At 41.7% G+C, this 20,533-nt stretch overlaps 1 protein-coding gene and 1 non-coding gene across 19 annotated transcripts in view; both read right to left on the bottom strand.

Moving 5' to 3' along the window:
- Pum1 (pumilio RNA binding family member 1) overlaps positions 1-20,533 on the bottom strand; it is a 130,318-nt gene that overhangs the window by 14,428 nt on the left and 95,357 nt on the right. For 14 of the 18 annotated variants that reach the window (XM_042695711.1, XM_042695713.1, XM_042695715.1 and 11 more), the window contains 7 exons: positions 19,986-20,137; positions 17,484-17,622; positions 15,213-15,356; positions 13,795-14,091; positions 12,464-12,700; positions 2,690-2,957; positions 1,195-1,324 (listed from right to left, as the gene is read on the bottom strand). In XM_042695711.1, coding sequence (XP_042551645.1) covers positions 1,195-1,324; positions 2,690-2,957; positions 12,464-12,700; positions 13,795-14,091; positions 15,213-15,356; positions 17,484-17,622; positions 19,986-20,137 — 1,367 coding nt within the window. The remainder of the gene's footprint in view (positions 1-1,194; positions 1,325-2,689; positions 2,958-12,463; positions 12,701-13,794; positions 14,092-15,212; positions 15,357-17,483; positions 17,623-19,985; positions 20,138-20,533) is intronic. The other 4 variants (XM_042695720.1, XM_042695717.1, XM_042695718.1 and 1 more) reach the window with 2 other exon arrangements.
- LOC122121518 lies at positions 17,291-17,363 on the bottom strand. The gene has a single exon (XR_006149955.1). It is a non-coding gene; the product is annotated as a small nucleolar RNA SNORD103/SNORD85 (small nucleolar RNA).

Here is a 20,533-nt window from a genome sequence, read left to right as displayed (position 1 = left end):
TGAATTTATAACTCAGAGTTGCCAACAATGGTAAGCAAAATATCCCTGCTTCTTGAAACACAAAGCATAACCTCATTGATTCTTTCCAAACACAGTAAGAACACACATTATTCAAATTAACTAAGGATCTCCCAAGTGTTTGGCAATCCTTGTGACTCTACTTTTATGATAAAAAGTATTGGACTTGGCAGACAACATGTCTGGGTTAAAGCTTTTACTTAAAAAGCAAAGAAGTGCCTTCCTCCCTCTCCCTTCCTTCCTTCCTGCCTACCTGCCTGCCTGCCTTTCTAAGCTGTTTTTTTCATCTGATCTCTTGATTTTTTTTCATGTTATTAGTTGACACTTTTCTTTCAACTGTTATCTACTGATTTCTACTATAGAAAATCATTCATGCCTGCCTTGTTTGCTATTAGTTTTTATATTTAGTGACCTTATAATCTTGGCTAAACTTGTTATTTTATGTACATTATTATAGTTGTGAAAATTTTTATTTGAGTTATACAGTACTGCTGAGTAAATTTTTTTTTCTGATAAATGTTGTTTTCTTTGAAAAAAAAACAAAGAAGTTCTGGACTTGGTGTTCAAAGACACCAACTACATTCTCCATAAAGGGTTTTAAGATTTTGTTTTTTAATGTTCACAATACGATTGTGGTGCTAATTTCCTCATAAGAATTATTTCCTCCATGGGCTGGGAAGGTGGCTCAGTGGTAGAGCGCTTGCCTTGCATGCCTGAGGCCCTGGGTTCGATTCCTCAGTACCACATAAGCAAAAAAGAAAAAAGCCAGAAGTGGCGCTGTGGGTCAAGTAGTAGAGCACTAGCCTTGAGCTGAAGAGCTGAGGCCCAGAGTTCAGGCCCCATGACCGGACCCCCCGACCCTACCCCCCAAAATTATTTCCTCCAAAAGTGACATGGTTAGTGAAGTTATTCTGACAAGTGGAAATAGTGCTGGGTCCTAAACAAAGACAATTATCAAATCACATTTCCAGAATAGCCTGGCAATATCTGCTTGAATATCTATCCCATATCAAATACACTGATTACTGCTAATGAATTGGAGAAAAAAAGAAAAAACAAAAAATCTAAAAGGCTCTTCAAGACTGTACTGGAATCACTAATCTTTAAAAATTCTATGAAAACAAATGCCTGCTGAGGAAATTCTCTAGTCAAAGGATAGAGAGAAGAAGGCCTTACTTCAAAGAACTTCTGGATGACATAATTTCCAAACACATCCACCATAAGTTGGTAAGCAGCCTGGAGGATCTCGTTGAACACAAGCTGGCGCTCGGCTGCTGTGGCACGCTCTAGCTTCAGCTGAATGAATCTGAAGTACAAAGTAAAGGGGTAACGCAGCTAAGTCACCTTCTGCATTTGTTTCATAGTATGCATTCTTATTAGCTGTTGCAGTGACACGTGATTGTCATCCCACACTCTGGGAGGCTGAGATTGGCAGCCCTGCAGTTCCAACAAATCCATGAGATCCCCTTCTCATCACAAGGAAAGTGGATATGTAGTGGCATGTGTCTGTGATCCCAGCTGTGGCCGTAAGCCTGACCTTACCTCAAAAGTAACCAGAGAAAAGCTGTGCTAAAAGCATGGCTCAAGTGGTATAACACCAGCTTAGCGAGCTTTAGGTCTTGACCTTAGTTTAAACTCCAGTAGTCACAAATGAAATATGCACTCACATGTACATATTTATCCTCTCACTAAACTGAACTTTAAAAAGTACATTTACATTTCAGTAGATTTCATTACAGCGCATATGCACTTAACCAAACACTTGACTTTTGCCTGTATGGTCCTTACTATATTAACTCCTATCCCTAAAAAGTGGTATTCATTATCTTCTGAAATTGTAGCTAGAACTGCTTTGTTTAGTGCAGGTGACTATATTGAGAAAGCTTTGCAATTTCTGAATCTGGTCTGTAGAATTCCAGTATGAAGAATCCTTGTGCAGCAGCAAACTGATAGGACTTATGAGAAGTGACTTCACTGAAGTCTGAGAGAAAGAGACAAATGGGAGCCTGTAGGAAAGGATGAGTGAGGTCGCCTAACTGTGCTTCACTGTAGCCTAGGCTCGCCTTCTTCTAAGTCCCTAGAGCAGCCAAACAGGAAGGGGGAAGCCATCTTCTACGAAAGCTAGTCTCATTTCTACAGCATGGGAACAAAGACATACTTGTTTCACTTCTAAACACTTAGGATCCAATTTTTATATGTGGATGTCTCACTGAGGGGGAAAAAAAAATCGATTTTGAGTTTTGTTTGGTTGTTCTTAAAGAGTCAGTATCTGGGCTTGAACTCAGGGCCTCTCACTCAGCTTTTCTACTCACAGCTAGTACTCTACCATTTGAGCCACACCTCCAGTTCCAAACACTGCAAAAATGTGTCCATGTCTTCTGATGCTGTTTCTGTTCCGTAAACTGCAGTGTTTAGAAATTCTTGTGAACCAGAAACACAGTACAGAAAGGTAAAAGGTTTGCTTGAAGCATGTGACCCAGGCCAATAAAGGTTTTCCAAACATGTTTAACTGGGATCTTCTTACCCACAGCCCTCTAAAAAACTACAAAAACAAAAACCTGAGAGCAGTATGAAAGGGACACTTGGTATGGTTTTAGTATGGTAGCTATCTAAAGCACGGGACTGAAGGCATTCATTTCAGTGATCTAAAGTGCCAAAGCCAAGTCCTCACCTGGAACCATGCTGGTCTTGGGAAAATTCCATTATATGTCCAGCAATCTCGCGCAGTTGTAAATTAGGGTACCGGTTATTTCGAAAATCTTCCAACAGTCTGCTCCTGCCAGAGGGCATGACATCAGACATTCCGTATCTCAAGCGAGAGGAAGAGAAAAGGGTGCTGCTGGGGCTGAAGAGGCTGGAGGCACTGCTCGCACTTCGGTACTTGGCTTCGGCACCAGGAGCAGCAGAGATGTATCTTCCACTGCCGTTTGTGAGTCCTCCTGTTGGTTACAGAACAAGAGAACTTAAGACCATTCTTAAAGAACATCATTCAAGGGAAAATCCCCCACACCAGAAGCCAGCAATTTTGTGTTAAGATTCTACTGTGTTGCTGCTATGATTTCCACAGGCCAACTTACCCATCTAGGAAGAAGAATGCCTTGACTTCTGATGGTAGACTACTAGCAAGAATAGGCCAGCAGCAGTGTAGCTCTTAGTAAATAAAGTAAGGAAAATATGCCCACCGTGTGAACCCAGCAGCTGAGCACTAGCATGAAGGCCCCAGAGAAACACAAAACATAGAGAGGCTGCAGTGCCTTTCAACTATGCGGAGATGCCCAACATTCGTAAATAACGTTCATTCAGTCAGTATATCCAGACCAGTATTTACATACAGGGATCTCTGGAAAAGCTTTCTGAAAGAATACTTTTGCTGCTAAGTAGAAGTTTAAAAATCACAGGATAAGCAGGTGCTAGTACACGCCTATAATCCTGGCTATTCAGGAGGCTGATCAGGAAAGTTGACGAAACTCCAACTAACCAGCAAAAATCTAGAAGTGGAGCTGTGGTTCAAGTGATAGAGTATTAGCCTCAAGTAGAAAAGGCTGAGAAAACCAGGGCCTGAGTTCAAGCCCCAGTACAGCATGTAACTGTATAAATATCACAAAGACACCCAAAGGCCAACAGCAAGCTCCTATAAAAGGAGGTACACTGTGAAAACATTGGTTATTAAATTCTTCATCACAAATGGGTAGCTCTTAATTGCAGTAGCAACAACACGTTTCCACCACAAATATGGCTATTCTAGAGCTATGACCAAAAGCTTCTCAGCAAGTCCAGCAGGGCTGGGGTGAGCTCAGTGGTGTCTGCTAGAGGCCCTGAGTTCCAATCTCACCAGCATCCAGCACAGATGGCATTTTTATTGATTTTTTTTTGGGGGGGCGGGGGGGGGGGGGTTCATCACAGAGCTTGAACTCAGGGCCTTGGCACACTGCCCCTGGGCTCCTTTACTCAGCGTTAGCACTTTGAGCCACAGCTCCACTTCTGGTTTTCCAATGGTTAATGGAAGGTAAGAGTCTCATAGCCTTTTGCCAAGACTGGCTTTGAACTGTGATCCTCAGATCTTAGACTCTTGAGTAGCTAGGATTGCAGGTGTGAGCCACCAGCACCTGGTTCCCAATGGAACTTTGAAAAGGGAATTTTAAATTCCCACTTATATAGTTGGAAGTTTAATAAGTTCAGAGACAAAGTATTCATGTAAAGATGAAATACCCATAATTCTCATGGCCAGTTGAGAATTAGGCCCTTGACCTTAGTGCCAGAGCCCCTGCAGTTACTTTCATTTTCAGGCATAGATATTTCAGATTTTCTTGTTCTCCACAACACTGCTAGGCTTGTCAAATTCCGCGTGCACGCACGCGCGTGTGTATGTGTTTCTGCTGATAACAGGTGGAACTCAGGGTCTTGCTCTTGCTCAGTTTGTGCTCTACCACTTGTGCTCTACACCATTCCTGATTTCTGCTGGCTAATTGGAAATGGGATTTAGTGGACTTTCGCCTAGACTGGCTCTGAACTTCATCCTTTAGCTCTCAATCTCCAGAATAGCTAGAATTACAGAAGTGAGTCATAGGTGCCCAATTAAAATTACATAATACCTCTATCTAAAAAGACTTATTTGGAAAGAAAACAGCAACCATGTCTGTCCTTCACTTCATTTCACAAACCACCACTCTTAGGACAAATGTGGAGAGGTACAGTAAGGCAGGGGCAGCAGGTGCTGAGTGAGAGGAGAACACAGTATGCCAAAGAAGGAACGGCACAAAACAGCTCTGAAAGCAATTTCAAGTAAATATATACTGGAAGGAAATATACTGGAAGGCAGCCGGGTCATGGTTGACTCTGCTGACTGATGGGACACACCAATTCTGAACAAAATTGCACCTCCAGCTATATGAAAAGATGATGACACTACTTAAGCTACCAGTAGCTGGGTCATTGTGGCCAAGTAATACTAATCTGAATTACAAAAGGCCAAAGGGGAAAGAGCCTGTAATGCATCTACAATACAAGTTTATACAATTGCCCCAAAGTTTTGAATTTTGGCTCTGTTTTCCACGGACAGCAGTCACAGTTTTCTGCCTTTCTGGGTATTTTTGAGGGGCTTATACTTGCTAGCTAGGTACTCTGCTACTTGACAAACACACACCACTAGCCTTTTTTGCCTTTGCTATTTCTTGAAGGTCTTGTGTGTATGCCTGGGTCACTATCAGCAACAATTCGCCTACCTACACTTCCCACATAAGACATGAGCATGCTTCTACATCCAGATGGAGGGCTCACATTTATGCCCAGGTTGGTCTCAAACTTCATCCTCCTGATCTCTGCCTTCCAAGTCCTGGGATTGTTCCAGATGTGAGCCATATACACAGGCCTAACAGATACACTGCTTTTATTACTGAGAAAAGAAATACATAAATCTCTAAACAAAGAAAGGAAATTTCCAGAAATGTACTCATTATCTTGCCCATGTAATTGTAACTCCTCTGTACGGTATTTTCATAATAATAAAAAAAGGGGGAAAAAAAGAGAAAATTTCCAAGGTACTAAATTAACTTGGCTGATTCAGACATAGTTTGTGTATACCAACTAGTATTTCTTTGAACATTAAATTAATGCCTAAATTATACCTTAAAATTAAAACTCTCTGGCTGTTTTCTGAAAAAATGCCTGGCAAATATTAGCCTCTCAGTAAGTACTTGGAAACTGAATGTTAGATTAGCAATGTGACAAAAACTTTCTAGTTCTTGTATTCAGCTATATTAATTACTATAGTTCTGAAAGTGTAAGTTGGATTTACAATGTGCTTTAAAAGGAAGCCTTTTCATAAGGTCTTAAAAGCTGCCTCTTGTTTTTCCATTTTCTACATAAAGCTGTGTCTTGTAGCAGCTTCCCAAGGAAATTTAAGGATTTAAGTGAGTTATTTAAATTAATGTGCTCCAGTTTACATAATTCAACAAAAGAGTTGTTTTTCTCATTTGTTTGTCTTAGGTTATTTTCCAGGGCCTTGTACACACTAGGGAAGTACTCCACCAATGGGTTACATCTCCAACAAGGATTTTCTGGCAGTGGGAATCTAGTCTTTGATATACTTGCCTTGTTCAATGTTCTTGATTACTAATCAATCTTACCACCTTAGAAAAATTCATAAGGTGGACACCAGTGGCTCTCTTCCTACAACTCTAGTTACTAAGGAGGCTGAGATTTATAGAAGCAAAACTGTAGAAAAGTCCATGAGCTCCATCTCCAAATTAACCATCAAAACAGCAGGTCTAGAGGCATGGCTCAAGGGGTGAAGTACCAGCAAGTACGCATGAGGCCTTGAGTTCAAACCCCTTGTGTACCAGAAAAATGAAAAGAGCATCCATCAAAATAAAATTAAACTCTCCTCAAATCATTAACATCACATCAAGGTAGTCCTAAATTAAAACAAACTATCTCTAGTGCATGATAGTAATGTAGCCAAAAAATACTAATTTTCATGTGATTTTCAAGTTAAGTTACATTCAGAGACTCAACTTAAATAGGAGGCAGCCAAAAGCAGACAGGACTTTCACTAGGAGTTGGTGGCTCACACTATAATCCTAGCTGCTCAGGAGGCTGAGATTTTGAATCTAGTCCAGGCAGGAAGTCTGTGAGTCTCCTACCTCCAATGAACCACCAAGCTCAGTGACCACTTGGGAGGAAGTGATTCATGCAATCTTGATCTGAGGCAAGTGGGGGTAGGAGGGGGTAGGGGAGATGTACCATCGGACCCTATGGCAACCAATATGCTGAACTTGGTAGTATGCATTTGTCATCTCAGCTATGACAAGAAGCGTACATGGGAGGAACAACATCCAGGCTAGCTGGGACAAAACCAAAAAACAAGATCTTATCTCAAAACTAAACCACCAGAGCAGCAAAGGGCTGACTATATGGCCCAAGTGGTAAGTTTAACACAAGCCAGTCACAGCTCACACCTGTAACCCTAACCTCCCAGAAGGCTGAGATGTGAGGGCAGCCTAGGCAGGAAGGCCTGTGAGACGCTCCAATTAAACACCAAAAAGCCAGAAGTAGAAGTGTGGCTCAAGTAGTTGAGTGTCACTAGCCTTGAGCAAAAACGTGCAGGGACAGTGCCCAGGCCCTGAGGTCAAGCCCCAGGAACAACACAAAAATGTGTAACATAAACCAAATTTACATTCAAGCAATTCCACTCTCTACACAGAGAGAGATAGCCACAAAAAAACTTACATGCAAACGTTCACAACAGCATTATTTGTAATGGCCCCAAAATGTCTTATTGGCTGTTAAGTAGAAAGGCAAAATGATTTTTCTATAAAGTAGAATACAATTCAACTAGGAAAAGGAACAATTTATTGACATATGATATATGATGTATGAATCTCCAAGTATAGGAAAAGGGAGCTGGGCACAAAAGATCAAGCCTGTTATTCTAGGTATCAGGAAGTGGAGACATGACTGGAAGCTAGTCTGAGCATAAGAGCTGGGCACCTGTAATCCTAGCTACTCAGGAGGCTGGGATCTGAGGATCATGGTTTAAAGCCAGCCTGGGCAGGAAAGTCTATGACATGCTTATCTCCAATAAACCACCAGAAAACCGGAAGTGGCGCTGTGGCACAAGCGGTAGAGCGCTCGCCTTGAGCTGAAGAGTGCAGGGACAGCGCCCAGGCCCAGAGTTCAAGCCCCACAACCGACCAAAAAAAAAAAAAAAAGTTTAAGAGACTCCATCTCAACTAAGAGAGCCTGCCATCCCAGCTACAACAGAAGCCCAGTGACTAGGACTAGGAAAGCAAGTGCCCGTCATCTCTGAATGAAATGGAGAAGCACAAGCAGGAAGGTAACAGTCCAGCCTGGCCAGGCACAAAGCAAAACCCTACTTCAAAAGCCAAGGCATACCACCTTACCCCAGTCAGAATGGCCCACATCCTAAATTCAGCCAACGACAAATGCTGGAGGGGATGTGGAGAAAGAGGAACCCTATATTACACTGCTGGTGGGAATGTACACCTGTACAACCACTTTCGAACGCAGTCTGGAGGGTCCTCAGAAAGCTAAATATTGACCTTCCTTACCCAGTCATACCACTTCTAGGCATCTATCCTGAACAACAGGCACCAGTATACAAGGACACTTGCACCTCCATGTTTATTGCAGCACAGTTCACAATAGCCAGGATATGGAAACAACCCAGATGCCCCACCACAGATGAATGGATCCAAAAATTGTGGCATCTATGCAGAATGGAATATTATGCAGCCATTAGAAAGGACAAAAAAATGGCATTTGCAGGGAAATGGATGGAGCTAGAAGAAATCATGTTGAGCAAGGTAAGACAAGAACAAAGAGACAAACGGTACCTGGTCTCCCTGATAAGTGGATGTTAACTCCAAAATGTAAGGTGATACGACAAAATTAACAAGACTTAAGAAACAAAGGTCTTCCACTCATCTGGTCGAATCACTACTAAATAACCCCATGCTGCTGATCACATATATGGTATATATGTGCTCACCAGTGGGAAATCAGGAGGACGACACAGAACTAGAGGGAATCAGGGAAAAACATACAACAGTGGGACCCATCAGCTGCACTGGACATTGGTCAAAATGAACTAAGCAACTCAATGGCAGCGATGGGAGGGAGGGAGCGAGTGGGAAAGAGTGAACAGTTGATGCTATGCAAAACAAAAGAAATGTACACACCACCCAGTGTGGAAGAAATAACTGTATTGCAAAGCTCACAGAACTCATAAATGTTATAGACCATGATAGATAATTTGCCCCATGGAGGTTAGAATGTGTTTGTAACTTTAACTAAGCATCACTATCCCACAATACTGTGAAATTTGGAAAATTATGTAACCACTTAATCACAATAAAGAATTTGAGGAAAAAAAAAAAAAAAAAAACCTCTACAAAACGAACAATAAAGAGAAAAATAAAGGAAAGAAAAAGCCAAGGCAAAAAATGGATAGAAGCAAGGCTCCAATGACAGAAGACCTGCCCAGCAAGCAGGAGATCTTGAGGGAAAAAGAACATGCACCGGGCAAAAGGACAGACATAAGAGAATATAAGAGAAACGTGACTCCATTTATATAAAACGTCTCGAAAATTCATATTCAGGGACAGTAAGCGGATGGTGTTGACTGGGGCTGGGGATGGGATTAACTAAATGGGCATAAGGGATCTTACTCAAAGGATGAAAAGTTTTGTTTTGTTCTGGTGCTGGCACCAGGGCTTGAACTCAGGCATTGGCATTTGCTTAAAGCTGGTACTCTACCTCATGAGTGATACCTCCACTTCCTGGAAATGTTCTAATGTAGAGGTTTTATGACAGTTGTTGTAACATATAGTTACTAAAATGCCTGGAACAGCATTTTTAAGTGGGTCGGTTGTGTTTCAAATGTGACTCAGTAGCCCTCTCTCCTCCCCTTCTGGACTCTAAATAATCAGCAGTTTTTCACCCACTGAAGTGGGCCTGTTCAGTTACCACAGGACCTAGGACTGTGTTTGCTAGGCAAGTGGTCTACCATGTGGGCCACACACCCAGTCCACTGATTTTTTTCTTTTTCTTTCTTTTTTGGGGGGTGGGGTAGTTGGTCGCGGGGCTTGAACTCAGGGCCTGGCCATTGTCTCTCAGCTTATTTTGCTCAAGGCTAGTGCTCTACCACTTTGAAGCACAGTGCCACTTCTGGTTTTCTGGTGGTTAATTAGAGATAAGAGTCTTACAGATTTTCCTGCCTGGGGTTGGCTTCAAACTGTGATCCTCAAATCTCAGCCTAGGATTACAAGCATGAGCCATCCAAGTAAACAACAGGGGACAGATGGGTAAGGGATGGAAATTTGCTAAGCAGCTCACTGAATCATAAGCCTGTATTTTAACAGGTCTGCCCACTGGAGGAATGGGATCATGACATGGTAGAAAAAGACCCACCCCAGTACGACAGGTAGGCTGGTTTGTGTTGTCAGACTCTTAAGAACTATGTAGAGAACTCACTCATTAAGCCAAATTGAGCTTAAGTTTCATGTGGAGTTATTCTGAATCTTCAACACACAGAACACAGTTATCAAATTCCAGTAACTCTCAGCAGTAAAGTCGTATTAACAACAGAAGCTTACGTAGGTGCAGGTGTTTGTTTATATTCTCTCTCTATCAATTTTTTGTACCAAAGTGTCCTTAGACCTTTGTATGGACTGCAGCCTTTTGTCTGAGAAAAGCTAAATCACACAAGAAGACTTTTCTCAAGGAAGCAGTTGGAGCTGAAGCAAAGCTCTTGCGGACTAGCACGTGTGCTACATATACCTGCAACAGTGCAAGCCTAATGCAAATGCACAGAAACACATTGCTTTAAAACAGGGTTAATTTGTTAAAGGAAAAAGGTTAGCCACAAATCTGCATAGGCAGTAAATCACTAAAACAAGAAATAGCACACAATAATTGTTCCCTACTTAACAAGGGAAACTTGAAGCAGAAAGAAATACATAATTTAATAACTGAAGCACTGGGAAGGGGTAGGGCATCATGCATACAAGTAATATTTCTAGTGCCATTGTCACATGCCAAGAGCCACAGCATTTAGTTGAAGACTTAAGAAACTATAGCCCACAGGATAAATCCAGTCTGCCACTTACTTTTATAAACAAAGTTTTAATAAAGGAAACTATGCACAAGTCCATTTACAGTTGAAATTCCATTAGACAAACTATATGGCCCACAAAACCTAAAAAATGGCTCTTGAGTAATAAACTAGCTAACTAACTTTAAAGATTCAGTTCAATTAGTACTTAGCATGACTGAATGACATAACTCAAATGTTTAAATAAACAAAATAAAAGGCAGTATTTCTCGCTGTGATAATATACTGTTTCAAGAGATATTCTGAGCACATAGGGTGAGGAGGGTAATACACTGAAATTCAGACTTTGGAGTAAAAACTGTTACAACTATGAGACAACCTAGGACAGATATTTAAATTCTGGACTCAGATTCTTTCCATCTGCACTGTAAGGATAACACTATTGCTAACAGGTTAAAATTAGGTCCATGAATGTTCATTCCTCCCTTCTATCCATCCATCAGCCTAACACTTTCACCTGTGCCCTCCTGATTTAGCATTAAGACACTGCTCTGCAGTGTAATACGCCCATCCTCCTCTTGCCCACTGTGGACGACTAACTGAAGAATGTCCCTAAAACTTTCCTATACTTTAGAATACACTCGAACTTAAACATAAATGCTAGTGCATTTAAACATACTTTGGCCTTCAAAATCACTGCTTTCAAACTCAAAAGGTCCCCAAAACACTCTATTATATATACATTCTAGATTTTACTTGATTTTTATGAAGTGTTTACATTCTGTTTTTCTAAATGAAAACATCCTACTCACTTTTATTTAGCCCCATTTCTGAGTTCATAAAGCCCTATCTAACCTCACTTTAAACAAAGATATAAAGGCAAATCTTCTAAGTAAATTAGCTACTCATGCTGACTTGCTCAGGACAAGTCCTGATTTAGGCCTATCATCACACAGTAATTCATAATACCCCAACTAGCTCATCAAATATGTCCACAGCCTACATTTCATCTCCCTTTCCTGCCCCCAGTCTGGGACCTGAACTTGGTATCTGATGCTTTTGCTCACTGGCTGATCCTCTACCACCTGAGCCACACCTCCAATCCCATCTACTGCATTTCTAAGATTCAGCTTTCCCTGTCTAGAAAACAAATCTGGTATCCAAAGCTGATAAACATGTAGGGGAAGGAAGTGAGAACCATGGTCATTGCCCACATCTCACAAAATTTAGAGATCCGCTCCCTAAAATTCTAACCTAACTTTCTTCTACTCTTGCAAGCTGATGCTTAGAATCCCATTCACCCATTCATTTTCCTAGGACCTAGAGAATAACATGTTGAAAATCCTGTACATAAAACAATATAAATATATGATGGAGAAAAATCTACTCACTAGCGTATTGTGTAGTTTAAAAATGTACTTACAAATATTTAAAGCATTCAGTAAGAAAAAAATTAATACAATGCTGTATGTAAAAAAGCAAGATATTAACAGCATATGTGAGACAAAAAATGTAAAAGTAAAGTAAAATACTAACTGGGGAGGCACTACAGGGTTGACAGTGGGGGATAAATTCATTCTGCATTTGGGCCCTCCAGCCTCACTGCAATGAACCTGCACTGCACTTACAGTGAAAGACTCCATAAGCAGTCAAGCACAGAACGCTCATACGAAAGCGTCAGGTGAACAAATGGGAAGTGTACCCAAGTGCTAAGCAGTTCCAAACTACTACACTAGCTACAGGTACAGCCTGAAAAACATGAGGTATTGACAGAAGGCACAGAACACCCTGGACACCTCTAAGAATAAAGGGATTGTTGTCCTTTGCTTATGCAAAGTACTTGCAAGGTGGTGTTAGAGTAATGGTTCTTACCCAGGTTTAAGCTTGAAGAGGATCCATGTGAAGAGAGGGAAGGAGGTGGTGTCTGTGAATGTCCTGGTCCCTGACTAGGGAGAGGCATGCCCACGGGTCCAGGAGAGGAGGAAAAGCTAAGGCCGTTATAAAAACTGTGTCCAATGGGGGTCAAGCTGCTCGATGTCCTCTTATAAAGGTCACTGCTGCCAGTCAGGGAGTCACGGCGGGAGCCACTGCCAGTGTTGGAGTTTGCAACTAAAATGGAATTAAAACAATGCAGATAAGAAAAGGCCTGTTCTTTGAAGAACAAGCTCAGTGACTTGCCCCTAGCACCCTGATCCAGACTCCTTACCACCGCAGATTTGTCAGCAGAGACAGCCTACTGTTAATGTAGCAGTTCTGGGGGCCGATAAAATATTAAAGAGGACATGGCTCAGGTTAACATGAACCTTATGCTCAAACCATCACATGTATATGCCAAATTTACCTTCCTTTAGTGTCATATATTCTGGGCCAGGGATGGGGTGGAGGGGAAGTTTTTAAAACTCTGGACGGCCACATAAACTATGGAAAAAGGTGAAAGGAAATGGACTAGAAAGAATGCCTTTCATTAGCCAAAAGGTTCTAATAGAAAAATGGAGTACAGAAAAAGATCCATACATGGGGTACTGCTCCACTCTACAAGACTTGCAGATGAAAGCCAGTTGTCTCAGTGGGCTCAATCAAAAATATCTATTTGCCTCCAATTCCAATTTGGCTATTGCTCTTCTATTTAGAGAACATATTGTTTTATAACCACTGCAATTATCAAACTGTTCACTGACTGCTTTCCTGCTTTTTTCTCCCATCAAAACATTGACAGAATCTTAGTCTAACATCCTTCCTCCCAGTGTTCTACAATGTCTACCTTAGTGTTATTTGAAAGACTGGAGAAAACACCCAACTCCTTAAGGTCTGCAAATCAAGCACTGGGCACAATCTCAAATGTGGAGTACGTAGCCCTGGAAACTGTGCTAAAGGCCTCCTCCCTCAGTTTAACACCCACATTTCTATAGTTCCCTCCACATGCTTCCCCAATGCCTGCAAAAATGTCTGGTTCTCAAGTCCCTGAAACAAACTGATTATGTGAATATAAATAAGAGCAACATGAGTGTGGGCCTGAAATAGGACCCAACTGCAGGACTTGATTTTCAAAGTGTATCATCTCAAAGATTATGTGGGCTGCTGGCTGGATTCCCGGGGCCTCAGTCCAGATCAGCCTGTGGTTCATACATTGTCAGGATTCCAGAAAGATAGTAAAACTCATGAAAAATCAGTTTTCACAACAGTGTCATCGGTCTAATTTCTACCTGCGGTTCCAAACCCTCCGAGGGCTGATCCCAGGGTCGCGCCAAGTGAACTGCTGCTTCCAAATCCCAAAGACGTATTGGCAGGCTGGGCAGAGCCCTGGGAGAAGAGGGAGCTGCTCTGGGAGTTGCTGCTCAGGGAGTTGTTGCCATAGAAAGAGCTGGATGCCAAGTTGTTACCAGGCTGCTGCTGGGGCTGGGGTTGAGGCTGCTGGGTTCCTAAAGGACGAAATGGTCCATTTGTTGTTCCAGCAAGACCACCAGCGGCTCCATTTGCTGAAGCTGCGGCCGCTGCAACAGCTATGAGGAAGAAAGCAAACCATTTGGCTATAAAAGAGACTGGCCACGTTTCCACACCACATTTTATCCATTTCTTTAAACACTTTTAATGCTGCCTATCTTTTCAATGCAGACACAAACCTGTAAAAGAATTGAATCTGTCTCTGAACCTTCACCTGAAGGTTCTACTTTTCATTTCTACTTCTGATTTGAAGTCAAAATTCCATGGGTGCAAGCATACTGTGTTGGCAGCTCATTGAAAGTGTCTGTACTTTAAAGAGGAGTCAAACATCAAATGTACCTATTAGATACAGCCGCTTCCTAAATCTCAAAATTCTACACATACCCATGGTGATATTTTTCTCCAAAAATTATGTCCTTCAAATTCTTATTTTAGCACACTGTTTTTTGCCAGCTATTCCCTCTAGGGTTGCTAATTTTTTAAGAGTGCGTATAGAGCTTAATATACATTACATTAGCCAGGCATGGTGGGGCATACCTGTAATCCCAGTACTCAGGAGGCAGGAGGATGGTGAGTTGAGGCCAGCGCAGGTAAAGTTAGGGAGACCCTATCTCAAAATTAAAACACAAACAAAAAGCCTCGAAATGTGGCCCAAGTATTATGAGTGCTTGCCTAGCAAATAGGAGGCCTCAAAAGCACACACTAGTATGAATGGGATTGGAGAACAACTTAAGGTAAAGATATATTGTCCTGCTAGTTCTTATAATAACTTCCTCTACCACTACCACTAAATCAAATAGTACACACACACACACACACACACACACACACACACACACACACACACACACACACACACTTTATCTGAAAAACCAATCAAATGGGTTTCTGTGAGATTAGCCTTGAAACTCTGCCAAGAGTGCCATGTTACGTGAGTAATCCAACTTCCTACGATGTCAATGGAGCCGCTCCTTGCTTCTAACCAGGTGGTACATGCCAATCAGCAGAATCAGAATCCACCAAGGTCATTTGCTGCTTCTGATTCTTTCTTTGAGATATTACAGGGTTAGATAATGCCAAGAATTATTAAATAAAGTACATTTCATCCTATTTTAAGAATACCTTCACCATCTCCCCCTACCTTTCAGACCCATCACAGGATCCCTCAAAGGAAGCTCACCTGCTTGTGCTGCTGAGGAACTAATGATGACTGGAGCAGGAGCTACAAGCCGAACAGGAGCTCCAAGGCCATTTCTTGCTCCTGCATTCACCACAAGAGCACCAGTTTGGTCATAGTAAGCAGCAGGAGCCAAAACTGGATAGCCTAGGAATAACAAGGCAAACACAAAGATATAAACTGCAGTCTCCATTTTGTCCACCATTTTACTTACCCACAATAGACTACCACGTAAAAGTATTACACAAATGATTTCTAAGTTTTCAATTTCTAAGTTTTCAATTGCATGCTCTTCTGGGAAGTACGGTGAAATCTCACAGCACTCTGTTGCACTTGCCAGGGCTGTAAGTAATCCCTCTGTCCAGTACATCAGGGCTGTGAATACTTCCCTCCTGTCAGTCCTTAGGAGCCTTCTCAATAACCACATCTGTTAACACATCAATTTGACTACTACTATTCAAGAAACGCTTACTGTTTTTGATAATGGTTCCAAAGCACAAGGAAATAATAGCAATCTGGCAATTCATAAATGCCAGAAGCCACCACAAAAAATAAAAATTCTTGACTTAATAAAAAAAGAATAAAAATTGCATGCTCAAAACTCTACAATAACTATGGTTACTAAAGTTGTGTGTGTGTGTGTGTGTGTGTGTGTGTGTGTGTATGTATTTGGAGAAAAATAGTGGTAAGAGGTCAGGAGTAATCACTTTCAGGCATTTCTACAAGCTTAGAGGCTACAAGGTTAAGGAAGCACTTACGTACTTAGGGGGAAAAAAAGTGCTTCCTGGGTACCAGTGTATTGCAAATAGTCACAATCTCAGCATTGAAGTCAGCCCTAGGTTTATATCCTGGCTCTACTGCTTAAATAGCTACAAGGCCCTGAATCTCTTGACATCATTTCCTGATCTGTAAAAGAATGATGATAACAGTAACATCTCCTTCGCAAAGAACTCAGGAAGCTGCAGTTGAGTTTGAAGGGTCTGAGGCCTGGCACACAGGAGTACATAAGAAGGGATAGTGCTATCCACTGCTGCTTGTGAAAAAAGTATTTACCTGTGCTTGCCACCAGAAAGCATGCACTACAATTTTCTGTTTTCTTTTCTACAGAAACAACAGGGGAAGGGGCTAGAAAGGTAGCTCAGTGGTAGAGCGCTTGCCTTGCATGCATGAGGCCCTGGGTTCGATTCCTCAGCACCACATAAGCAAAAAAGAAAAAAGCCAGAAGTGGCGCTGTGGCTCAAGTGGTAGAGTGCTAGCCTTGAGCTGAAGAGCTGAGGGACAGCACCCAGGCCCAGAGTCCAGGCTCTATGAACCGACCCAAAAAAAAAAAAAAAAAAGAAGTGGGGCTGTGGCTCAAGTGGTAGAGTGCTCTCCTTGAGCTTGAAGAGCTGAGGGACGGTGCCCAGGCCCAGAGTTCAGGCTCCGTGACCGACAAAAACAAAAAACAAAAAAGAAATAACAGAAGCTACTATGACCACAATTACAGTATTTGCATACCAAATAGTAATTTAAGCCCAATATCCTGTAAATCCACAGGAAAAGGCTAGACATTGTTCAGTTAACAAGGTCTATCATTGCAACAGAAGATAAAACAAATTTTAAAGATACACGAGTAACTACAGGCGATTTCCAAAACAAGCAAGCAAAGAAACCCATAAATGTTAGTAGCTAACAAAACAAATGAAGCTATGTAGGGTTATTCATAACTGAATCCGGAAGGTAGCTGTGCTTCAGTCAATAAACTGACAAAATTAAACTGAGATCTAACAAGAACTTGTTGCAATGTCCAGCCTCATACAAAGCACAGGACAGTGAGCCAAGAACACATACTCATGATACATGCACAGAGTAAACAGCAAAATAACACCCCTAGTATTTGGGGGGGATAAATCCTAGAAATGCAGAGAATAATCTTTACAAAGGATACAAGTAATTTTCTCCTAATTATACTATTCAAATACATAAGCATAAAGACTAATGGAGTAATGCTAAGCTATGCTAACAATGATGCTACCTATCCTTACTCCTCAGGGCAAAAACTGAATGGACATTCACATGACCTCCAGTAAGTAAGACTGTCAACTGGCTCAGAACAATGCTCTCATCAATGAACTATCGTCTAAGTGAGGGCAAGTGTCTATCATCCTTGCCAGTTTCCAAAACACAAGAAGTCTGGGCAAACTGAAAATAGTGCCTACTCTCCTGCATTCATCCCAAAGAAGTAGGCATCCTCTCTTACCCCTCCCAGAATTAAAAACTACCATACAGCTTTACCTGGCATGCCTGCAGCCAGACCCTGTCCAAATGCAAGTGCAGAGTTCACAGCTGCAGCTGCCACTAGTGGATCTGTTTGCTGTCCCTGCTGATTCTGATTTGGGGTCAAAGGACGCTGGCTTGCTCCTCCACGGAGAACCTAGGAATGGGAGACAGAAATAAGTTAATGACTTTCTTCTCAGGCTAAGTACTTAAAATTTATCATACACGCCCGTTGACTTGGGGAGGGGGGAGGTGCACACAGAAGGAGAAGAATCAGTCTTGGGGCTCAAACTCAGGGCCTAGGCACTGTCCCTAAGCTTAATATTAACATTCCACCACTTGAGCCATAGCTCCACTACAATAATCTCCAATCAACCAGCAAAAAGGCAGAAGTCAAGCCAGGTGAGGTGGCTCACACCTGTAATCCTAGCTACTCAGGAGATTGAGATCTGAGGATCACAGTTCAAAGTCAGCCTGGGCAGAAGAGTCTGTGAAATTCTTATCTCCAATAAACCACTCATAAAACTGGAAGTGGCACTGTGGTTTAAGTGGTAGAGCACTCGCCTTGAGCTGAAGAGTGCAGGGACAGAGTTCAAGCCCCACAACTGACCAAAAAAAAAAAAAAAGGTAGAAGTCTTACATATTTTTCTTCCCAGATAGCTTTGAACCAAGATCCTCAGATCTCAGCCTTCTGTAGCTAGGATTATAGGCATGAGCCACAGACACCCAATCTTCCAGTTGAGTTTTAAAGATTAACAGTTCTGAAAGTTTCCTCATACTGGTTTTATATAGCACAGCTATAAGGATAAAAACCCAACTACTAGCATGGTGAAATTGTGTTCTACCATTTTTAGTTATCACCTTTAGACACAGTGAGAAGTATGTAACAAGAGCTATTTGATTCCTACCATGTGGCAGATACTAGAGGGAGAGCTATGGACAAGGCAGGCAAAGCCCCTGGCTTTGTGGAGTACTTGCTCCAGTGAATAGGACAGATGACACTGAAGAATTACAGATCAGTGTTCTGACAAGAAGCCGAGAAAGAAGAAAGAACGGGCAGAGTAGGAGGGAGCCGTTTGGTAAGACGATTAACTTTTAAAATATCTGTGTTTAAACAAACATATGTGAAGCTATATTCTTTATGAGAAATACGAGAACATTTCTCTACCCTTCAACACTGTTCCTCTTTAATCAAATTCCAAATAGTGGCTAGGCACAGTGGATTATGTCTATAATCCCAGTATTCACCAGGTTAACACAGGAAAACCAACAGTTTGAGGCAAGCCTGGGCTGCACAGTATGACCCAAACATTAAAAGAACGGAAAACAAAAAACAAAGCAAGGAACTAGACACACAACTCAAGTATGCCAGACAGGAGTGAAAAAGCTAAGCAATAGCACAAGGCCCCAAATTCAAAGCCCAGCACTAACACACATGTGCATATATACACAGAAAAGCTTTAACTCATGCTACCAGGCAGAAAAGCCTATGACTCAATATTTCCAAATCACTAGCAAAAAGCTGGGAGAAAAGCCAAATGAGAGCAAGTGGCCCCGAATACAAGCCCCAGTAGTAGCACCAAATAAATAAATTAATTAATTAAAAATAAAAAATGTGAGCCAGGCACTGGTAGATCACGCCTGTAATTCTAACCACTCAGGAGGCTGTGATCTGAGGACAGTGGTTTGGGGAAAGGAATGGGGGGGGGGGGGGTCCCCCATCAGATTCTTATCTGCAATTAACCACCAAAAAAAAAAAACACAAACCACCAAAAAAGCTGGAAGTGCAGCTGTGACTCAACTGGTAGAACACCAGCTTTGAGCACAAAAGGCTGTCCTCCTGAGTAGCTAGGATTACAGCTATGAGCCAACCCCACCTAGCCTAATGTTAGGTATTTTTAAGTAAGCATTTAGGGTGGGATTTCTTTCTTTTCTTTCTTTTTTTGGGGGGAACTTTCTACTTTGCTACAACTTATAGCAATGAAGAGATATTCATCTAATAATAAGGAGGAGGGGGAAATGTTGTATTTGAGAATAGATCAACTGCTTAGCAGTTTTTCCAAGCTCAATTGAAAACTCCTATAAGTTAACATATGTATAATATGTTTAAGATTTCTGATTAATTCAATAGTAATGGTAAATAAACAGCACACATGGCTGACAACCCATCAAGCAAACTTCAATGTGATCTGAAAATTCTCAAGCGGGAACTAGAGAATGGTAACTGGAAAAACATCCCTACTACTCTGAAGACTCGTTGTTACTTGCTACCAATGTAACCTTATCTGAACAACACTTTTAAACAACTTTCTCATATCAAATTGAAGTAATATCACCTCGTCAAGTTATACTGGCCAAGAAGAGGCTGATGCTTAAAGATGTTATGCACAAAAAATTCACTCTGGGTCCGGAACACAGATACACACACAAGGAAAACTCATGTATCCAGAGGTTTCCTAAAAGGCACCACATCACCTATTAGCTACAGACAACAGTAAAAGTCATACTTGTTCCCTTTACCTGCTGCCCTCCTTGCTGAGCCTGTGGGGTGGTCTGCTGGTTAGCAGAATTGGTTGCAGCTGCAGCAGCAGCAGCTTGCTGCTGGAAAAGACTGGCAGGGTAGACTCCCCAGGGAGTGACGCCATAATACTGGTGAGGGACCACAGCGGGGCCTAAAAACAGCAAACAAAAGGTAAAGTTTATAAACTCTTAGGGTGTCCAAAGACTGTATCTGACCCAACAGGTCCTACTCTGATCCAAAATCTTAAAGTATTCATGAATTCACTGATTTGTGCTATGTAATTATTAACTGCCTTTGTAAAAACAGAAAATACTGTACAAGACCATGACAGCAAAGACTCCAGGACTACTGGACTAGAGAAAGACAAAGGGTCACAATGGTAAAGATACTGATAGGTGGATAATAAGTGCAGCAAGAAACTGGAAGTTGGACTTTAAAGATAGAGCAGAGATACAAGTGTGGTCATTTGAGAGAAAATATATGGAGGGCTTGTAGGCCTAAAGTGGTAGAAAAGAACAAAATTCAGTTGTACCATTTAAATGGTGAG

Source organism: Dipodomys spectabilis, unplaced genomic scaffold, assembly GCF_019054845.1.
Source record: "Dipodomys spectabilis isolate Male_0828 unplaced genomic scaffold, ASM1905484v1 ptg000188l, whole genome shotgun sequence".
Taxonomy (NCBI): Eukaryota; Metazoa; Chordata; class Mammalia; order Rodentia; family Heteromyidae; genus Dipodomys; species Dipodomys spectabilis.
The sequence above is the reverse complement of the archived record's forward strand: the minus strand, read 5'-3'. Positions and strand labels throughout refer to the sequence as shown.